Source organism: Sphaerodactylus townsendi, linkage group LG14 (genome assembly GCF_021028975.2).
Source record: "Sphaerodactylus townsendi isolate TG3544 linkage group LG14, MPM_Stown_v2.3, whole genome shotgun sequence".
Lineage (NCBI taxonomy): Eukaryota > Metazoa > Chordata > Lepidosauria > Squamata > Sphaerodactylidae > Sphaerodactylus > Sphaerodactylus townsendi.
The window spans coordinates 38,972,900-38,993,316 of record NC_059438.1 but is presented as its reverse complement, the minus strand read 5'-3'; the positions used below and the strand labels follow the sequence as shown (position 1 = coordinate 38,993,316).

General features: G+C 43.0%; 1 protein-coding gene across 6 annotated transcripts in view; it reads left to right on the top strand.

Annotated features, from left to right (window-relative positions):
• Positions 1 to 1,396: 1,396 nt before the first annotated feature.
• Positions 1,397 to 20,417, top strand: part of FAM193A (family with sequence similarity 193 member A) — a 50,800-nt gene continuing 31,779 nt past the window's right edge. For 5 of the 6 annotated variants that reach the window (XM_048515645.1, XM_048515643.1, XM_048515646.1 and 2 more), the window contains exons 1-7: positions 1,397 to 1,531; positions 8,879 to 9,015; positions 10,915 to 10,989; positions 14,494 to 14,606; positions 14,995 to 15,243; positions 17,981 to 18,134; positions 18,223 to 18,405. In XM_048515645.1, coding sequence (XP_048371602.1) covers positions 8,950 to 9,015; positions 10,915 to 10,989; positions 14,494 to 14,606; positions 14,995 to 15,243; positions 17,981 to 18,134; positions 18,223 to 18,405 — 840 coding nt within the window. In that variant the 5' untranslated portion in view covers positions 1,397 to 1,531; positions 8,879 to 8,949. Of the gene's footprint in view, positions 1,532 to 3,292; positions 3,393 to 8,878; positions 9,016 to 10,914; positions 10,990 to 14,493; positions 14,607 to 14,994; positions 15,244 to 17,980; positions 18,135 to 18,222; positions 18,406 to 20,417 lie in introns of all 6 variants that reach the window. The other variant, XM_048515642.1, reaches the window with a different exon arrangement.

The window sequence follows — 20,417 nt, the reverse complement described above, 5'->3', positions numbered from 1 at the left end:
CCAGTTATTGTGTACATGCCACACCTGTGACAGTTGGAACCACAGTTCTGTTCCGCAACAGCGCCATCTGCTGGCTGTCAAAGCAACAACCATGCCTTCCTTGAAAACCGCTGGACATGGCCCACCCACCCTAGCAGAGGAAGGGGAAGGTGAGGGAGGGTCCAGGGGTTTGCTGGACCAAATGCTCTGAAATTTGAACACAATGTAGCTCATGCCTCCCAGCGTGTTTTAAGCTAGGTGGTTTGCCTGCAAGGGAAGGGAGTGAAAAGGACATGGCCCACCCACCCTGCCAGCGGAAGGGGAACGTTAGGGAGGGACGGGGCAGGGTGCCATGCAGGGGAACAGGAGAGAGGGAGGGGAGCGAGGGGCCCCTTGCCCCTCCCCTCCCAGCATTGTGCAATGACACATGTTTGAACCGTTTGCTTCCCCTTTTCTTTCTTTTCCACTTCACCAGACTCAGCCACAGCAACGCGTGGCCGGGCCCGCTAGTTTACAATATAACAAATCTCAGACAGATTGGATATAATACTAAAGGCACCCTTTCTAACGTAAACACTTTGTGTTATAACTTGCCAAAACTGACAATCTTACTTAATGTTTATCCAATAAACTTACATAGGCTTATTCATTTCTGCTTTGTGATTTCTGGAGTTTTCCCAGAATTGTAATTTATCCTCATACAATCAATTCTCCTGGAGAAAATGGCTGCTTTGGGGAGTGGACTCTATGGCATCGTCCTTATAGGCATCGTCCTCTCCAAATCCTGCCTTTCCCATTTCCAACCCCAAATCTCCAGGAATTTCCCAACCCAAAGTTGGAAACAGCGTCTCCTACAGCCTAAGCTCCACTGACTCACTAGCCCGGGAATCTCACGGAGTAGAATGGACCATACCACTTCAAACTGCAAGCGCCACAACACCAAAGCAGAAATCAGCCCGATATATCTAGAATTTTTATGTCTTACTGACAAGAAAAATATATATATATATTATAAATATATATATTTATAATATTAATATATATATTAAAATATACAAATATATTTTTAATGGCGAGGGATCCGTTTTGTTTCTACGCGGAACAGCGCTAAAACAAAAATCAGCCTCCCCCCTTTCCGAAATAGTACATCCCCCCCCCCCCCCCCCCCCCCCGCCCCTTTTGGGTTTGCTTCCCCAACCTCCGCGGATGTAATTCGAGTGCGGCGAAGAGACACGCATCCGCCGCCGAGACGTGCTCAACGTGCAGTACCCATCCGCCATTTAAAAGAAACACACATTTCTTTTTTGAACATAAAATAAATATATAACAAAATGCATAAAGCGAGACTTCAAGAAGGGGGCGGGAAGCGCCGGGCGGGGAAACGCCTCTGTTAATAGGGGGGGCCGGAGAGGCACGAAGGACTCCGCGAGGGGCCGCAAGATGGGAGGGGGCGGGGCCACGCGCGGTCAGTGACGGGAAGAAGCCCCGCCCCTCGCCCCATCCCTCCGCCTCCTCCGCAGCCGTGATGGCGCTGAGGAGAATCTCTCCTGAGGTGAGTGAAGCGCGGGCGGCCGGAGGGTCCCGGATGCTCCGTGGGTCTCCTTAGGGCGCCTGGCCGCCTTCCCTCCCCGGTCGGCCGCCGAAGGAGGCAGGCGGGCGGGCAGGCAGGCCTCGGCCCCGGCAGGCCGAGCCGGCTTATGCATTGCCTGGCACAACTTCCCTCTTCAGTCTTCCCGTCCCCCTCCCTCCCACTGGGCCTTTGACGCCTCTCCCCGGCCTGGCGAAGGTTTTGGGCCCCCTCCCCTCCATTGTCAGTTCGAAACCCCCCTCCCTCGTCTGTGCATTTAACTGCGGGGGGAGGGTCCCCACCCCTTCAAGTTGCAGTTTCTTAACCTCCCCCCCACCCCCGTCTTTAAAAAGCCTCATTGTAAGAGAACGATGCAGACTCCGCCCCCTCCTCCCCCCCGCAGTCCCAAACGGTGCAGCTCATTTATTTATTTGATTTATGTCTTGCCCCTTCCTTCAACAGGGCGTGCAAAGTGGCCAGCGTGTGTTTGCCTGGTCTCCCTTTTTATTTTCACAACAGCCCTGCTGAGGGCATGGCTGGCCCGGGATTTCCGGCAGCAGAGGGAGGATTTGAACCTGGGTCTCTCAGTCTGATGCTCTAACCCACAGGTGTCAAACTCGCGGCCCTCCAGATGTTATGGACTACAGTTCCCATCATCCCCTGCTGGCAGGGGATGATGGGAACTGTAGTCCATAACATCTGGAGGGCCGCGAGTTTGACACCTATGCTCTAACCCACGGGTCTTCAAACGGTGCCCCTCCAGATGTTCACGGGCTACAATTCCCATCAGCCCCTGCCAGCATGACCAATTGGCAGGGCTGATGGGAATTGTACTCCATGAACATCTGGAGGATCATAGTTTGAAGACCCCCCTGCTCTAACCGCTACACATACCGGCTCTCCTGACCCTTTCCTGCATGAGTAGAGCATCTGATGGTAGTAAAGCAAGTGGGGTGTATATATATACCTGTGGAATGTCCACTTGCTTTTACTACCATCAAATCCTCTGAAGATGCCAGCCACAGATGCAGGCAAAACGTCAGGAGAGAATGCTGCTAGAACACGGCCATACAGCCCGGAAACCACACAGCACCCCGATGCTGTCATCCCTTGCCAGGACAGTGGTTTGACCCTTGAACAAATTTCCTTAATGAACATTAGTGGCAGTCATGAGAAACTGTAAACTGTTCTATAAAATGATCTTGATCTTTACTGGCTGTGACTTGAGATGTTTCCTGGCTTTTGGGGCAGACCACAAATGTTTGTGAAACGTAACAGTATCATCCAATTTGATAGATATAGTGTTTAGAGTTTTGGACTAGTATCTGGAGACCAAGGTTCGACCGCCTGCTCACATCTTGGAGGCTCACTGGGTGACCCTGGGCCAGACACACCCTCAGCCTAACCTACCTCACAGGATTGTGAGGAGAAAATGAAGACTAGGAGAATGATGTCAGCTGCTTTGGATTCCTATAAAAGGGGGAATAAAAATGAAACAAATATAATTCTAAGCAAATCTTACTTAGGTCTCTTCAGCCCAGGAAAGTGTTTGTAGGATTCCGCTGTAAGTGGCATTTTGTTGAGCAGCAAAGCTTTGAGCTGATGCTTACTGTGGTGAGGACTGCAAGGAAGTATATCATTGGGGCAGAATTCACTTAGCATGCCAGTTTTTACTTGAAAGTTGGAAAGTTCTCTAGTAAAAGGTTTGCTTATTTAAAATAGTTAGGACACCTCCTCTCTTTGCAGTGAAGTTTTGGATACTGCCTTGAAAGTCCTCAGAATCATTTAGGTGTTTTCTCTCTGGAGAGGTGAAGTCTGAATTGGAAAAGCACTCAATATCTGCACTGTAAGTGGCATTTTGACTGGTTAGATAACCCCTTCCCCTTTCGAAGAAGTTAGAATTTCACTCTTTTTCCTTTATGTTTTTGGGGAATTCTTACTTTGATGACATGAACTTTCATGTTTATATGTGGAAAGTAATAATGAGGCATCTCCTACACTGGTTGTTGTGGGCTTTCTGGGCTGTGCGGCTGTGGTCTGGTAGATCTTGTTCCTAATGTTTCACCTGCATCTGTGATACACCTCTGAAGATGCCAGCCCAGATACAGGTGAAACAAGATCTACCAGACCATGGTTGCACAGCCTGGAAATCCCACAGCAACCAGTTGAGTCTGGCTGTGAAAGCATTTGACAATACATCTCCTAAACTATTTTCAGTAATGCTTGCGAGGATTACATAGTAAACAATTCCCAAAGAGTATGATATGAAAAATAGAATCTGCAAGCTCAAGATATACTCTGAGGAAGGTGCTGGATTTCTGTATAGTATTGTGCTTTGGCCCTACTTCCTTTTTGTTGAACCAGGAACCATACTCAGATTGCAGACATGCAGAAATAAAGAAATGTTACTTCTCTACTACAGTAGTATTAACAAGTTCACAGCCATGAGGGCCAGGAAGCAATTTTCATCCAGGTCATATTGGTCAAGGATTCTGGAAGGGGTTTTTTTGCCATCGTTTGGCCCCAGGGATCACTGGAGATGGGCCAGGGAGGTGGGGGGAGATGAGAATTTCCTGCATTGTGCAGGGAGTTGGTCTAGATTACACTGGCGTTCCCTTTCGATTCTATGATTCTATCCCAGTTGTTCAAGGTAGCTGAGCATCTACTGATGCCTAAATCTGAGTCCTCAGAACAGATAACAGCGGTGATGCTTTTGCCAGCTTTTGTGCTGATCAGATAATGAGAATACACTCTGATCTGGCTGTCAGTTGTAGTATAAGCACACCAGAAGAAAGGGCTAACCCATTGTGTGGTCTGTTTATGGACTATTGTGACCCAGTTCCTGTGATGGATAGTGGAAGCTCCGGGGATCTGTGAACGTCACTGCTTGTGCCGGGATCCTTGCCCACCTTGGCTGTTACAAGCATGTAAGGACCACATCAACAAACCTTTAATATCTTATTATAAATCAGTCACTATCTCAAGGCACGTTTCCTTAAGCACTCAAAGGAGCAGCTATATGTCCACTATTTAAGAAACTATCCCTGCAGGCAAATGATGTGGCCAATTTATCACTCAGTCTTTAATCTGCCCCTTGTGGGGAAAGTGAGTGAGAGAGTAGTAACAAACCAATTCCAGGCATTTTTGGATAACTCATCCATTCAGGACCCTTTTCAGTCTGGCTTCAGGCCAAGCTGTGGGACACAGATGGAGTAGATTTAGTTGATAACCTCTTACTGAGTGTAGACAGGTTGTTAATGGATTTATCTGCAGCCTTTGATACTGTAGGTCCTATCAGCTCAGATGCAGTAGTAGGAATCAGAGCTAGTTCAAGTAAGACCTCACAGATTGGTTCCAAAGAGTTGCTGTTGAAACCAGCTATCACCTATGTAGTACCTATCTTGGGGAATCCTGGAGGGTGTAATTGTATCCCCCGTATTCTTCAATTTCTGTGTAAAGCTCTTAGACCAAGTCATTTATAGTTTGGGGGTTGGCTGTCATCAATATGCAGAAGATGCAAAGCTATCAATATCCTTTTTCAACCCTCCTGGTTGATTCAGCAGAGGTTCTAAATCTCTACCTGATTGCTGTGCTTAAATTACTAAGGCCCATTCCACACGGGCCATTTAGACCAGCGTAGGGCCAGTAAAAACGCCGTTGTGGGGGAGAAGATCGCAAAGCTGCAGCAGCGGTGGTGTGCCCCCCCCCCCCCCCGGCGTTTTCTCTTTTTGAAAACACTGGCTTCCATCTGGTGCCGAGTGAACAGCATCATGTGGAAGCCGGCGTTTTCCCTGCGCCGCTCCCAGTGCCCTTTTATTTCCTGCTACCTCCGGTCGCTCTGTGGAGGCAAGGGGACACGCCTCCTGGCCTCCAACCCCGGAGGCGTCACTATGGCCATGGGAGTGTGTCCCCTGGCCTCCACAGAGCGACGGGAGCCGGCAGGAGGTAAAAGGGCACCGGGAGCGGTGCGGCCTGTGCGGAGGGCATGCCGCTGGCTCCTGGGCCAGCAGGACTGTTCATGCGAACCGCCTCCGGGATGGGGGGGATGCGCTGGCATAAACTATGCCGGTGCCCCCCCCAATCGCATGACACGTGCAGAAATAATGCTGGTTAGGGTGAGGGTAGAGCTCTTGAAGGATATTTCACTTTCCATGATGTTCAGCTGACTCTTGCCAACTCAGTTAAGAGCCACAGGGTTATAGTGGACCCATCATTGTTGCTGGAGAATCAAGTTAACGCATTTGCCAAAAAGGCTTTCTTCCAACGCAGCCTACCTCAAAAGCGGTGCCTTCCCTTGTTTCGGCTAATCTGGCCACTTGGATCTATGCCACCCTGACACTGAGACTAGACTGTACATTGGTTACCCCTTAATTTGGAAACTCCAGTTGGTGCAGAATGTCGCGGCTCAGCAATTATGGGAGCTAGATAGAGCTGCATATTCCTTTTATTCTGCAGTCCATCCATTGACTTCCCATTAGTTACTGGCTCAATTCAAGGCATTGACTGTTGTGCACAGTGGATAAAAATCAATCCTTTTTTAAAAAGAGAAGTATTAAAATTGGATTAAAAAAATTAAAGCAGATTTAAAGCTTTTTGAGGAAGATAGTTTAAATAGTTTTCTATGTAAGATACGTTACAGTCCAAAGTCTACCGGTATTTATAATGAAATAAGGATTAGTACTTAATTATGGAACATGAGACTATATGTTCATGCAATGTTTAAATTTTTTTGGTAAATGAATTCCACTAATCCATACACAGTGTCATGCTCTTCCAGAGATTTCTGTAAGAGTATTTTGGGCAGTTTTTCCATCTATAGTATCACAGGTGCTTTGTTTTGGACTTCTCAAAACTGTGAATTTGTGTCTGCGGAGATAACATGCCCCTTCTTCATAGTAAAATGTTATAAAATAAACCAATTTGAAAAAATATCCTTAATTTTATTGTTCCTTTGCAAATCTGTGTACACAGAATCACCCCCTTACCTGTTAAGTGTTAAATTTCAAGAAGTGGAATGGATAGAAGATTGTGTAGAGTGGATCTGCACAAGGAGTTAAGTGTGAGGAGAGATGAGGAAGCAGTAAAAATTAACTTGAAACCTTTTGAAAAGAGGACACCACAGGTCTTAGGATCTTTGTGTGTATAGCCTGAGGAGAAAATCTGTAATGGCAGCAGGCTGTAAGAGAGGGCCAGTTTGAGAATATTTTAATGAAGTATCTCTGCTTATAGCTAAGGCAGACATGCGTGCAAAATATAAGCATTGCAGCAAAGAAATGCAAGGCCTAGTGGCACAAATGAAACTGGAGATTGATCACTTTGCAATAATTTCATAATTATCTGTCTATATTTCTAACAGTATAGCCTAATCAGTAAATTTAACCGTAAAACCAATCCAAAAAGATATTATCATAAAAAATTAAATCTTCATCTGGTTGTAAATATCAAAATTGTACCAAAAAGAATGAGTATCCATGTGTCATGATTTAAAGAAAGTCATACTGACTAGTGATTTCAATCAAATCCACCTTGCTGTCATGTCAAAGCCCCTCATGGCCTTAATTTCTTATATCCGCTGGCCACCTCTTCCCCTATGCTCTGCCTTGACAGCTTTGCTCACCTGAACAGAGCCTACTGCAGGTGCCAGCCTTTAAAATGTGGCTCCCATTGTATGGAATGGGTTTCTTCAGCCTTTTCTACATATTTGGTAGTGTTGCACTATATAAAATGGTTCACAAAGTTATTTGGATGACACTTGAAGCTCAGTGAGGTAGTGGCCAGGAATCTACACCCAGATGGAGAAAACAGTAATCATAATAAATGGGTGGGTTCTGACGGTGGGTAATTCCTGCCTGTTCTAATAGACAACCTTTTCAGATGTAAGAATTAAATGTGCTATAGGAAGAAAACCTTTTGAAATATAAGGAAAATTACTTCTTCCAATTCACAGAAACCCAAGATTGAAAAAAAGTAACTTCTGTTTCCCATGCTATATTGCAGAGTTGGAAACAGAAGAACAGAGCCATTTGTGTTAAAATAGTATGCTGATGTCTAGCTGGTGTAGGTGCAACGCAGTGATGGAACACAGGGTGACAGACTATCACATAATTATTAATAAGTTTATTCTGTTTTCTTTGATAGATAAAAGTTAACAAAAAAAAGAAACTGGAATCGAGTCACAGTTACAGCTAGCTCCAAAGACTTAGAGTGAAACCAGATTCTACATAATTCATAAAAAATTTTCTCAGGGCACATAGGATGTGATTTTCAAGTGATATGCACCCCACAGTCAACCAGTTATTTTTAATTGCAGATACGTTGTTGCAGTCAATATGATTGTTCATAAAACAAGTGTTGTGTTGCTTCTAATTCCTCTTATTCCCAAGTTGTTGTTAGAAGTTCTGGGATGTTTCATGTTTGGTACTTGTTCTAATGTACTTTTGCAAGACTCGCTAAACACAACATATACATCTGGAACATTCAAATTGTGGAATCCACAGGACATAGTGATGGCCTCTGACTTAATTGACTGTAAAGGGGATTAGGCACATTTAGGGAGAATGACCACCTTAATGGATGCGTGCTGTGGGAATAAATGGAACCTCCATGTTCAGAGGTAGTAAACCTCTGAATACCAATACTGGGCTTGGACCTCTGTAGCTAGCATCTGACTGTTCCCTGAGTAAAGTAGAATGTTGAATTTAAATGGACCATTGTTCTGATGGCTCTTAAAATAGTTTTATGGTGAACACAGTGGAACCTCAGTTTTTGTCAGTAATCCGTTCGGAAACACCCGACGAAAACCGAAACCGACAAAAACCGAGGCTGCGCAATCGCTGCAGGCACAACGCAAACAACGCAGCGAATTTATTCAAAAGTTGCAGCGAATTTCATTGGCTCACCAACAAAATTCGAGACGGCTGATGAAAACCAAGGCAAAAAATGGCTGGCAACGATCGACGAAAACCAAAATTGACAAAAACTGATGTCGTCAATAACTGAGGTTCCACTGTACATCTTTATAATATTTGCCTAAGGGGAGATTTGCAAAAGTTTCCATTTGGGGGTCAGAAATATGGGAAGTCCAATTCTATAACTTTTAGGTGGACTAGGCTTCCAGTATTGTAGTAGTAATGTTTTAGCCATTATTCCAAGACATTTAAGCTATTCTATCTCTGCAAGGTAAAGACTGTCCTTACAATTATTGTGTGGAGCTGCTTACTTGATCAAGTTTAAAACTTCTCAAATTTCTGCACTGCTGACTTATTAAAACAGTAAGTTATCATTCTGTAGGTGAATAGCCTCTTAAAACAGCTTTCTTCATTTATTGTCCAGGAATAACACCCAGTTTGTGGAGAGATTGGTAGAGAACCTCGCTACAACAACATTGCCAGTTGGGAAAGGAGATGGGGCAAGTTGCTGATGCGTGGCTCGAATGTCAGAAAAGAATAGATGATTATGTTGATGAGCAGGTAAGTATATTATGTGGGTATTTATCTTCTTGACAATGGCAGAAGTTAATGCAAAGTGTGTGTATGGGTGCTATTTTTGCAACTTTTCAGCTTGGTTGTGGAACCTGTCATGTAACTTACGAGCTGATTGTGCCAGTTGTGCTTAACCACCCAAGTGTCCCCGTTAGTTCGTTGGCTGTTAGGGCTTGCTGTGTATTTTAAAAGGCTGCAGCTTAACAGTGGCATGGGAGAGCAACAAAAAAACTAAACATCTCTTCTGAAAACCAACAAGTATCCTTTTTTCCCCAGATGATGTGATAATAGTCCCAAAAAACTGGGGAAATATTTTTCTCATCTAGGGGCCAATAAGTAGATAAAACAATATGTCTGGATACTTAAAGTAAGATTGGATCCTATCATAACTTTTAGGATGCTTGCCAGTTTCACCAGATAGGTGTTTGTCAGAAAGTTCAGCAGAGGGAGGGGTTTGAGGCTGGCGCTGAGGTCACCCAGCACACAACTGTCCTTTAATAGCTTAGAATTTTGCTTTGTGCATTGCGGAGCTGAGGCAAACCACCAAGGGAGGCTTCATTGATGTGGGGTTGTCATTAGTACTTGAGAAGATATGAGAAGAAAGCATGAACTCAGTGGCTTATGTTCTGTGCTGGGCTTCTTGAGGTCCTCCACTGCCACCGAAGAAATGGCATCTTGATATACAGTATCAACAAGGAACAAATCAGCTTATTATATTCATTATATATGAAGATTACGTTATCCATGCAAAAATATGGCTACCTTTGTAGCTATACAATGTTTCACCAAGAAAATAAGAAATATGCACCATTTGGATGATGGGAGTGGTACCTCAGATGTCATTAAAGCAATAGACAAAGTATTATAATGTTGTAGAAAAGGTGCAGTGCTAGAAAATTTGGAAACAAGCTGGGCTCAATAAGATTAGCATTGCCAGTGAGTTCATGCTTGCTTTTGACCACCTTTTCAGATATTGCTGATAGCTCTGCAGTGGTTTATTTCAGATATGGAACGCACACAAAGCAGATTATCCACATTCTGTATTAGTTTGATGCATATCCCAGCCTCTAGACAAGGTGAGAAAATGTATATCCTGGCATTTTTGAATTCTTATCCGAAAACAAAAGGCAGGTAGGTTGCCTGAAGCAACGTGTTTGATAGCTGAAATACTATCATAAGTACAGTATTAAAAATAAGAAGCAAAATATTATATGACTTTTAAGATAAAGACATCTTCATAGTAGATGGAATGTGATTCAAGAAAATCCAAGTTGCAACATCATAGGTTAAATCCCATAATCTATTAGTCAAGGGCCCTGATGGTCACCTATCTTCCTATGTCTGTGGTGGCGAACCTTTGGCACTCCAGATGTTATGGACTACAATTCCCATCAGCCCCTGCCACCATGGCTAATTGGCAGGGGCTGGTGGGAATTGTAGTCCACGACATCTGGAGTGCCAAAGGTTCGCCACCACTGTGTGTTCAACAAATTTTAATTTATTTTTGTATGTCAATAAAGGTACCTGAATTTTTAAATTCCTCTCTGCTCAGCAGTCATTTCTGACCCTGGAAAATTTATTCCTAAGGTCACAGGATCTGCATGGAGTTATCAGTGTGCATATCAAAAAGCTGCAGCAGGGAAAGGCATGTCATGGAATTGCTTTTTTCTCCCATCAGCCTTGTGATAATTGGTTTCACCTTAAGTAATGAGTCATTCTGTGGGTTCTCAACATTACTTTGCTTCCAGTCACAATTGTAGTAATGTGGCAGGTAAATTAAGGCATCTAGCTGGCTGGCTTTTAGATTTTATCACCATGTGTTCTGAAATAGGTGTAGTAGAAATCAGATAGTACTTATCCAGTTAATTTGATTGAATTTTGTTCCAGGCAGCAATGAGAACAAAACAACATTTGCTGAAAGAAGACTGGGAATTTTATAAACAGAGCCATTTTATCGAACAGGCGAGTTTATTTCCTTCCATTACTTCATTACCTTGTTTGAAAGCACATTCCCAGATGCCTACTTCTGCTTCTAAATGCTTCAGCAAGATAGCATGATCTGCTCTACTGTATCAAAGACTGCTGATAAGTCCAGGATTTGCAACAGTGATGGCCTTCTGTCTACACCCAGATGGAGAAAACAGTAAAAAAGGGAGAAGAAAATTTTCAACCCAGAACAAACCAGGTGCCCTGAGCTGGTGATTGATTCACAGTAGGCAGCTAGAGCTCGTTACTGTGCCCTTGTGTGATTTTTAGCAGCCAGGATGAGCGAGAATCCAGGACACAAGTGGCGGCCTTCACATATCATGGGATCGTGGGATCCATTGCAATAATTGGGTCAAAACTGGCCATAGGAAATCCAGACCAAATATTAGGCATTCCTGTGCCTGGCCTGTATTACAGCTAGCATCCGACATCATACTCTCAAAGGTTGTTGCATGGTTAGAGAATGATGCAGTAACCCCACTAGGGAGAAAAGTGGGATATAAATAAGCACTGATATCATGGCTATTCAGGCAGGTTGTGTGTCAGAGTCATAGGGTGTCAATGACAGCTGTTTTACCTGGGGTGGGGTTCGCCAGGTTTTAGTAGAAGAGAAGATTGCAGAGTGTGATTGTTTGTGGCAGGTGTTTATGGTCCATGGAACTCCTAGAGACTTCAGGGGATCTGTAAATTAGGAGCAAAATTTCTCATACCATGTGCCTATGAAGCAGTGGATTCTGACTCATTTGAGCATATGCTGTAATCAACTTTGTTGGTCTTTAAGGTTGAATGTGGTTTATTTTTTCAGTATATGTAATGTGAAGATTTTAAGGCAAGGCAATTTACTACATTGTAAATAAATTCCAGCATATATTGTAAACATATGCAAATTTTTCCAAGGATTTTGTTAACTGTTTGGGTGTCACTAATTTTTTCTGCAATTAGTATATATAATACATTATTGACAACATTGATTTTTTTCAGTGTCATAACCTTTAATTGGATATATTCATGCTGTTGATCCTATTATGATTGATCCAGATAATACTTTCTTAGGTTTACTATCAAAATTGCTTTCAGTTTTCACCCTTCTACTCAAAAGGCAAAAACCGGATACATGTGCAAATGTATCCTCAATTAGCATTTCTTTGAAGTGTGCTAGTAAAAAACCGAGTCATACTTTAAACTTCATAAATATACAAGAATGCTGCTTTATATGCTAAATTATAAATTATGCATTTTATGTTAATGCAGTAAAATAAATTTAGATTGGATAAACGGGGGACACTTTTTAAAACAGCTTCAAAATTTCTGAATATTTTATATCTCTTGATGCAGGTGAAATGCAGGGAAGGATTTCTGTAGCATTGAAGTGGATAACTAAGTAGCCCCTGAAATAACCCAAGCTTTCCATGTTCATTTCCTGCATCTTTATGAACTCGCCAAACAGTTCATGAATTAGGGCAGTGGTGGCGAACCTTTGGCACTCCAGATGTTATGGACTACAATTCCCATCAGCCCCTGCCAGCATGGCCATTGGCAGGGCCTGATGGGAATTGTAGTCCATAACATCTGGAGTGCCAAAGGTTCACCACCACTGAATTAGGGGGTATCACAGTTCTTACCCACCTTCTGGAAGACAAATTGCATGCCTATGGTAGAGGTTCATCCTTGCATTACCGTCAGACAGATAGAACAGTTATATGTGATCCAGGCAATGTACCAATATCTCAGCAGCATTTCAGTCATTCTGTGGAACTGGACTGTGCTGTCTTCTACAGAATCCCCCCTCTTCATCCACATGCCTTAAGCCTGTCTTGACCAGCAAGGAGGTTGAGAAACTATAACTAGAGTCTCTTGTTCATAGTTTTGTTGGAATGTTGGCTAAAACCAGTTTTGGAAAAAAAAATGCATGCTATTTTGGCAAGAATCTGATGACCAGAAATAAGTGTAAGTTGTATTCGTGGTATCACAAAAATATTGCATTTTAAGCTCCTGGTGCTATTCCAGTCTTGGGGCAAGTAGAATTTAAAATTGCCATATTTACTGAAAGGGATGATGATCCTGAATGTAAGACAACCCCTTTAAAATGTTATATAATTTTTTAAAAAATACGGGACATAAGTCTAACTTGTATGCAAATGTAGGACAACCCTCGCTGTGTTCAATGACGTAATTATGGAAAAGCTGGTCTCAGATTTGAGTGAAAACTGTGGAAGCTGATATTATGAATGCGTGTGCACATTTTCTTTTTGCTGTCAAGAGACGTACAGAGGTGGTTTGCTATTGTTTGCCTCTGTGCTGTCTCCCATCCAAATACTTGTCAGGTTGTATGCCATTAAAGGTTAAAATGGAATGGAATACTTGTCAGGGCTGGGACTGAGAGTGTGTGACTGGTCCCAGGTCTCCAGGTTTCCATGGCAGAGTGGAGATTCGAACCTGGGTTTCCCAGTTCGATCTAGCACCTTAACCACTATGCCTTGCTGGCTCTAGTCCCTGCTAATGTCTTTCTTCTTGTCATGGGTCTGCCTGGTCATAGCCTCTTCTACTTAGCCTCTAACTCCTAATAACTAGAATGATACTTGGTACCTTTGTGTGTCCCCCATTGCAAAGTGTTGCCCCAATGCCGCCCTGAGAGATGGGCTTGGAAGTCTTTAATTGACAGGATTTTACTTTTGTTTGCATCTTGTTTTGAAAGTGATAGATGAGCTTTTATAGCTGTAAACAAGAAATATGATTCTGATGTTTTGTGCAATTTGTATTATACTCTTAAATAGCTGATTTATATCCTGATAGATGCAGGATTCATAACCATGTAGAAACATACCCAGAAATAATTTGAGACAGAATGATCAGAGCAGAGGCCCTTTTCCCGTAGACTCTTTCTTTATATGCCAAAAGCATGCCTTATATCAGGGGTATTCAACATGGTTTCCATGGGTGCCATGGTGCCCACTGACCCCTTTTCGGATGCCAGCCAAGGGTTTTTCAGAAGTGGGTGGGACCAGGTAAGGCTTTTGCCAGCAAGGCTTCTGATTGGCTACTGGAGATTTGATTGATTGTGCAGAATTTTAAAAAGTGTTGCTTTGGCAGCAACTGCCACCATATCAAAGGATCTGTGTTACTGAAGTAAAGCTGTGACAATCGTTTTGTAACTTTTGTGGCAGCCATTTTGTTGCTGTGCCCACCGTGTTGTGTCAGAATTCTAAATATGTGTAGTTTCTGTTTAAAGGCAATTTAAACTTACTCCACAATTAGCGAACCTGTGAGATTGCATTTTTGGGGTGTGGAGGGTCTGTGTTTCTAACTGTAGTTGTATGTAAATAGTTTTTATCTGACCAAAATATTTTGTCAAACGATTGTAATTTTTATTTTGAAATTTTATTTCTCATGGGGAAACGGTTTTCTATAAACTTGTAACAAATTAAAATAGTGCCAAAATAATTCTCAATACTTATCTGTATATTCCCTTGTAAATTCTAGTTAAATAGCAAGAAAGCACTGGTTGGAGAAACTAACTTCACAGACACAATGAGACATCTGTTTTCATCACGACTGAATATTTCTGATTGTCCCAATTGCAATTACAGGCACAGGTGAGCTTATAATTTTTTACTGCTATTTTTTAACCAGATGTTAGTGTTTTCGGAAACAAATGACAGTAAATAGCAGAAACTACCGGTAGTTGCCTTGATCCATTATGAGAGATCAGCTCTTATGAGTAGCCTTCGGCATATGTCACCAGTACTAATGTGTTTTGATGGATGTTTCAGTCTGTATCTTGTCTACTTACCTGGTGCCTACTGATGTGGCTGGTTAAGTGGTTGGATGTAAAGGGAGACAAATTGCTACATGGACATCAGTTGCTAGATGTAACTAGTGACATCCTACCTAGTACAACTAGAATGCGGCTAGTATGTTTCAAAGGAATTGAATGAGACCTCTAATGCTGATAATATTGTTGTATTTTTAATTTTTGAACAGATGTACTTGTGACGACTGCAGTCTTTCTCATATTCTGATGTGTGGAATCATGGATACACCAGTTACAGATGACATCCACAATAACCAGTTAACTCTGCAGATTGATTCTGCTCCAGATTATCTGTCTGAAATCCCCCTTCCCAGCATGTCTTCTGGGAGCTCAGGTTCTGGTTCCAGCTCCCCTTTTAATGTACAGCAGACAGAGAAACCCAGACTCATTCTGGCAGATAGTGGTTCTGATCCAGCATTGTAAGTGCAATCTTTTTAAACTTTTCAGTCATAACAAAGTGAAAAACTTTGGGATTAGGTTCCATAGGGCAGTACACAGAAGTTCTACATGGGTGTTTGAACCCAATCCATGCCTCTGCTCCCTCCCCCACTGTTTGGGATCTCAGGAGGGAAATTTGCCAACATCCTTGGATGTTACATGTAGAATTGCATGTAAAAAGGCAAAGATAATGAAAGCCTGTCCAAACATTCATGCCTGGAAGTGCTTGAAATAAAATTTAGACTCTTTACATCCCAGCTTTAGAGTAATTTTGTGTTTTAAAATTAGTGTTGTTCGTTTTATACTTTAAACACATAACACACCTGCCTTTAGTGAACCTGATAAGGAATTTTAAGGGTGTTCAGGGATCAAATAAAAGAAGAGAAAAAAAGAGTGGCGAAATTACTAATTGTTTTTAGTATCATGGAGAAGAGAGATAAAGGTCTCAAAATAGGCGACCATAATTCCCACAGTGTCCCCCCTCAGTCCAGGATTTTATAAGAGTTTAGAGGCTCTAGTCCAGTGATGGCGAACCTTTTCGAGGCCGAGTGCCCAAACTGCAACCCAAAACCCACTTATTTATCGCAAAGTGCCAACATGGCAATTTAACCTCAATACTGAGGTTTTAGTTAAGAAAAAAATGGTTGGCTCTGAGGTGTGCATTACTTGGGAGTAAGCTTGGTGGTAGTTGTTGGCTTTTCTTTGAAGCAACCATGCAACTCTTCGAATGGGTGAATCACAACTCTCTGAGGGTTTACTCAGAAGCAAGCCCTATTGCCAGCAACCGATCTTATTCCCAGGTAAAGGATCGCACTTTAGTTCTTTGCATGAAAATCAGTGGGGTTTAACAGCACTTAACAGAGTTATCTATACTGCTTCCCCCAAACTAGGTGTTAGGTTTAATGCTAATAATCGAGCCCAGTGGCCTAGGCCAGCCTAGATGTGTGTGTGTGTGTGGGGGGGGCGATTCCCCCCCCCACATGATGAACTCATGAACTGCGTGCCCACAGAGAGGGCTCTGAGTGCCACCTCTGGCACCCGTGCCATAGGTTCGCCATCACTGCTCTAGTCAGTTTTTAGCCAAAATATTTCCAAGGCAGGGTAGGTTTGGAAAGAGAAGTGTTTTTTTCCTGATTTTTAAATTAATTGCATCCTGAAATAAGCATATTCTATAACCGTTTATGGTAACCTGAAATTGAGGATGGTGGTGAAATTATAGCTAGGGGAGCAGTTCCATTGTCTACCCACCCACCCTCAACTTCCCATATGGCACAGAGTTGAAGAAGTAAGAATATGCACGTTGTACCACTCATGTTCACTTAGTAGGCAGGGCACTTAGACTACTGTGGGGTGAGGTCAACAGAAAGTTACTCATCTAGTCCCAGAGCTACATGAACACACTTGTGGGAGGAATTTCTTATGTTCTCTCACACCTCCAGCTTGTTTCTGTCACTGCTGAAGTGGCTGCCCCCACTGGGATCACTAAGACACCTCACTCTGCCAGTTTGACAAGGGACAGGAGAGGAAGGTGAGGAGAAGCCTCAAAGAGGAGGGCGTTCCAAAGAAAAGTGCTGCAGTTGAATATACTCTGTTTCTAGTCACCCCCCCCCCCTCATCTCTGCAAGTAGGGGTGCGGAATAGTGCTTTTAAAAATGAATTTGAAATACACAGCATCATTTTGCTGCAAATCCAGTGAATCTGGTGGCTGTTCACATGGATATTTGAAATGTTGTTATTCTTCATTTATACCCCACTTTTCTCCATGATGGGGACTTAAAGTGCCTGACGCTGTTCTCCATTTTATAGCCTCATTTTGTTCTGGCTATCGCCTGTGGCTCCTTGGGCCCAGGTTACCGAGCAAGCTTCTGTTGCAAAGCATGAATTTGAGCCTGAGGCTCATTCCGCACATGCAGAATAATGCACTTTCAAGCTGCTTTCAGTTCTCTTTGAAGCTGTGCGGAATAGCAAAATCCACTTGCAAACAGTTGTGAAAGTGATTTGAAAACACATTATTTTGCGTGTGCGGAAGGGGCCAGAGTCTCCCAGATCCAAGTCTTACTCCTACTCCACACTGGCTGTTATTGTAGATTGACTCTTAGTAATATCATACGAAATATTTTAATGATATAAAAAAAATTGTTATGCATTTAAAATACTAATATTTAAATGTCTAAATGTAAATAATCTCCAATCTTTTATGCCATTAAAGGTTAAACTGAACTGATATAAAATTATTCTTGCCTTTTACATAAGTTGAAAGCAATGTCTTGGAATCCAGGGGAATATCCCCATTTAAAATTTGGTATCTGAAATGGTCTTGCTTGAGAATAAGGCTAGCCGAAGTGCATTGCAGGGATATTTCCTTTTATGTCCACAGTATACTTCCTGTTTGCGTCTTTAATATTCTTGGTTGTGGCATTTTTATTGAGTATTATTACTGGCAGTGATCTCTCCTTTCACAGTATACGTTTTGCTCTCAAGGGCATAACTTGCACTACTAAATGTTAACCCTGTTAACAAGTTTATTATCCAAGATTTCAAATCCACCATTTGTAATTACCTCTTTCCAATTTGTGTCAGTAAAATTTAAGAATCAGCACTTTAATCGTAGATGAAATTTCTTAATTATAAAGTAATGAGAATTGTACATGTCAGCTTTGTTCTCATGTTCTCATGTTTGTCGGACCATCTTATAGAAATCAGGCTTTTTCTTCGCAGTAATAGTGAAGATGAAGATGTCGCACCACTATCAGCAAAACTTGCAGATATTTACTCCTTCAATAACTTTGATAACGCAGACATTGTCAGAAGTGTTGATGGCATCCACAGTGAACTGAATGGTGGAGTCGAGAACATGACATTGAAGTATGAGGTACTGTTATTTCAATATATGTTTCGTGCTTTTGTCTGATGCACTCCAGTGAAATGTGAGATCTATCTTTTGCCTTTAAACTATTTAGCACTCTCTCCAGGAGAGCAGTACTAGTAGCAGTTCGTCTGAAGATGACACTGAAGAAGCAAGTGTTGACCATGGTGCTGAACTACCAAGGACCTCAGAGGGAGATATGATGCTTGGCAGAAATGGGCTAAGGGAAGGGGAAGCTAAAAGGGACGGTTCTTTGTCATCATACACCACTCAGCAGGTACAGTTAACTTTATTTATTTATTTATTGTTTAATCTTATATACCGCCCTATCCCTGGAGGGCTCTGGGCGGTGTACAACAAAATCAAATCATAATACAGCTAAAAACAAACAAGATTAAACAATTAAACATCCATACAAATAGATTACCAATCCCTTTTTAAAAACAGCGGTTAAAATCAAATTCAAATGTCAAATTTTGGAAATTCAAAGGCACCCTGCAAACCCGCTGTTAAAAACCTCCCCAACGGGAAGATCGCTAGCTCCGTCAATAAGATGTAAAATGTAGGCAGAGACGAGAACAAAAGGGGGCACCATTCAACGGCTGGTTACTCCAAAGGCCCGGTGAAACAACTCAGTCTTACAGGCCCTGTGGAATTCACCAAGGTCCTGCAGGGCCCGGACAGCTGGAGGAAGAGTGTTCCACCAGGCCGGGGCCAGGACCGTAAAGGCCCTGGTCCGCATGGAGGCCAGCCATATCATTGAGGGGCCGGGGACCACCAGCAGATTGACCTCTGCTGAGCGCAGAGGCCGAGTAGGGACATATGGGGTAATGCGGTCCCTGATCTCATTTCTTCAGAACTTTGTACTGAGAACTATTGTAAACCGTATTCTTTCACATTTGATGTGGGAAATAGGCTTTAATTTGTCAGGTTTCCATCTCATAGAACACCCCCATAGTTGTCTTACTGGCCTTAGTGTGAGTGTTGTTCATAATATGCCATCCAGTCTTAATTGAAAGGTTGCTAGGAGAAAGTTTGAGTGACTTCTTATATGATCAGGATTGTTATTTTGAGCTACTGCTTAAAAGTTATAAGACCACTGTTTATTTGCGAGCCATGTGCAAGATTCAAACATGTTAGTTACGTAGTTGAGAGAGTGGTGGCTGATCAGCTGCAGACTTTTTCTGGAGGACACATCGGTTCTAGACCTACTTTTCTGGAGGACACATCGGTTCTAGTCCTACGGTTCTAGACCAGGCCATGGGATGGAGACAGATGATCTCCAAAGTCAGCTGGATGGAGGCAAGTCAGCCCTTCTATTGTGATTAGATATATTGTCAGCATATTACACTTTTGACCATGATCCATTGACCCTCTGCCTCACCAATGCTGGATTGTGGGGCACAGCCCTTCAGTGGCTGATCTCATTTCTTCAGAACTGGTGCTGGGGGAGAGAGTCTCAACAGGACACTCATTGATGTGCAGAAACTCTTAAGGGGCTATCTTCTCCCCAATTCTCTTTAATCTGTGTCTCCTCACCCACACAGTCCAGAACTTTAGGCTAGGTATAATCAGTATGCACCCGACACCCAGCTCTATCTGTTGATGGGTGGCAAGCCACGTAGCAGCCCAGATAGTAGACCATGTGCCTGGAAGCTGTAGTTAAATGGCTGAAGCAGAGTTGAAGCAGAGTGAAGACAGAGGTTCTGTGGCTGGGTCAGGGAGGTCCAGAATATGGACCTCAACTCCTGACTCTTGACCAAGTTCAATTGGTACCAGCTTCCTCTGTCAGGAGCCTGAGCATGGCCCTGGATGCCTCCCTTACGATGGAGGCCTGGGCCATGGCTATTGCCAAGAGGGCATTTTTCCATCTTCACCAAATTAGGCAACTGGCCCCCTTTCTATCCTGCCCTGATCTAGCCACGGCGGTCCATACAACAGTTACCTCCAGGTTAGACTACAGTAACTCACTTGAGACTGGTCCGGAAGCTACAGGTGGTCCAGAACATGGCAGCGTAGGTCTTTACGGGGACCCTGTGGGGAGTACTTATTTAACCTGTGCTCCACCGACTTCACTGGCTCCTTATTGAACACCGAATCAGATTCAAGGTGTTGATATTGACCTCCAAAGCTCTAAATGGTCTGGAATCTTCATACCTATGGGCCTGCCTCTCCCAGTATGTCTTCCAGCACTCATGGGAACCAACTTGCTGGTGATGTCTGGCCCAAGTCATATCTGGCCAGAGACAGGGCTTTTTTGGCCTTGGCACCAGCTTGGTGGAACTCTCT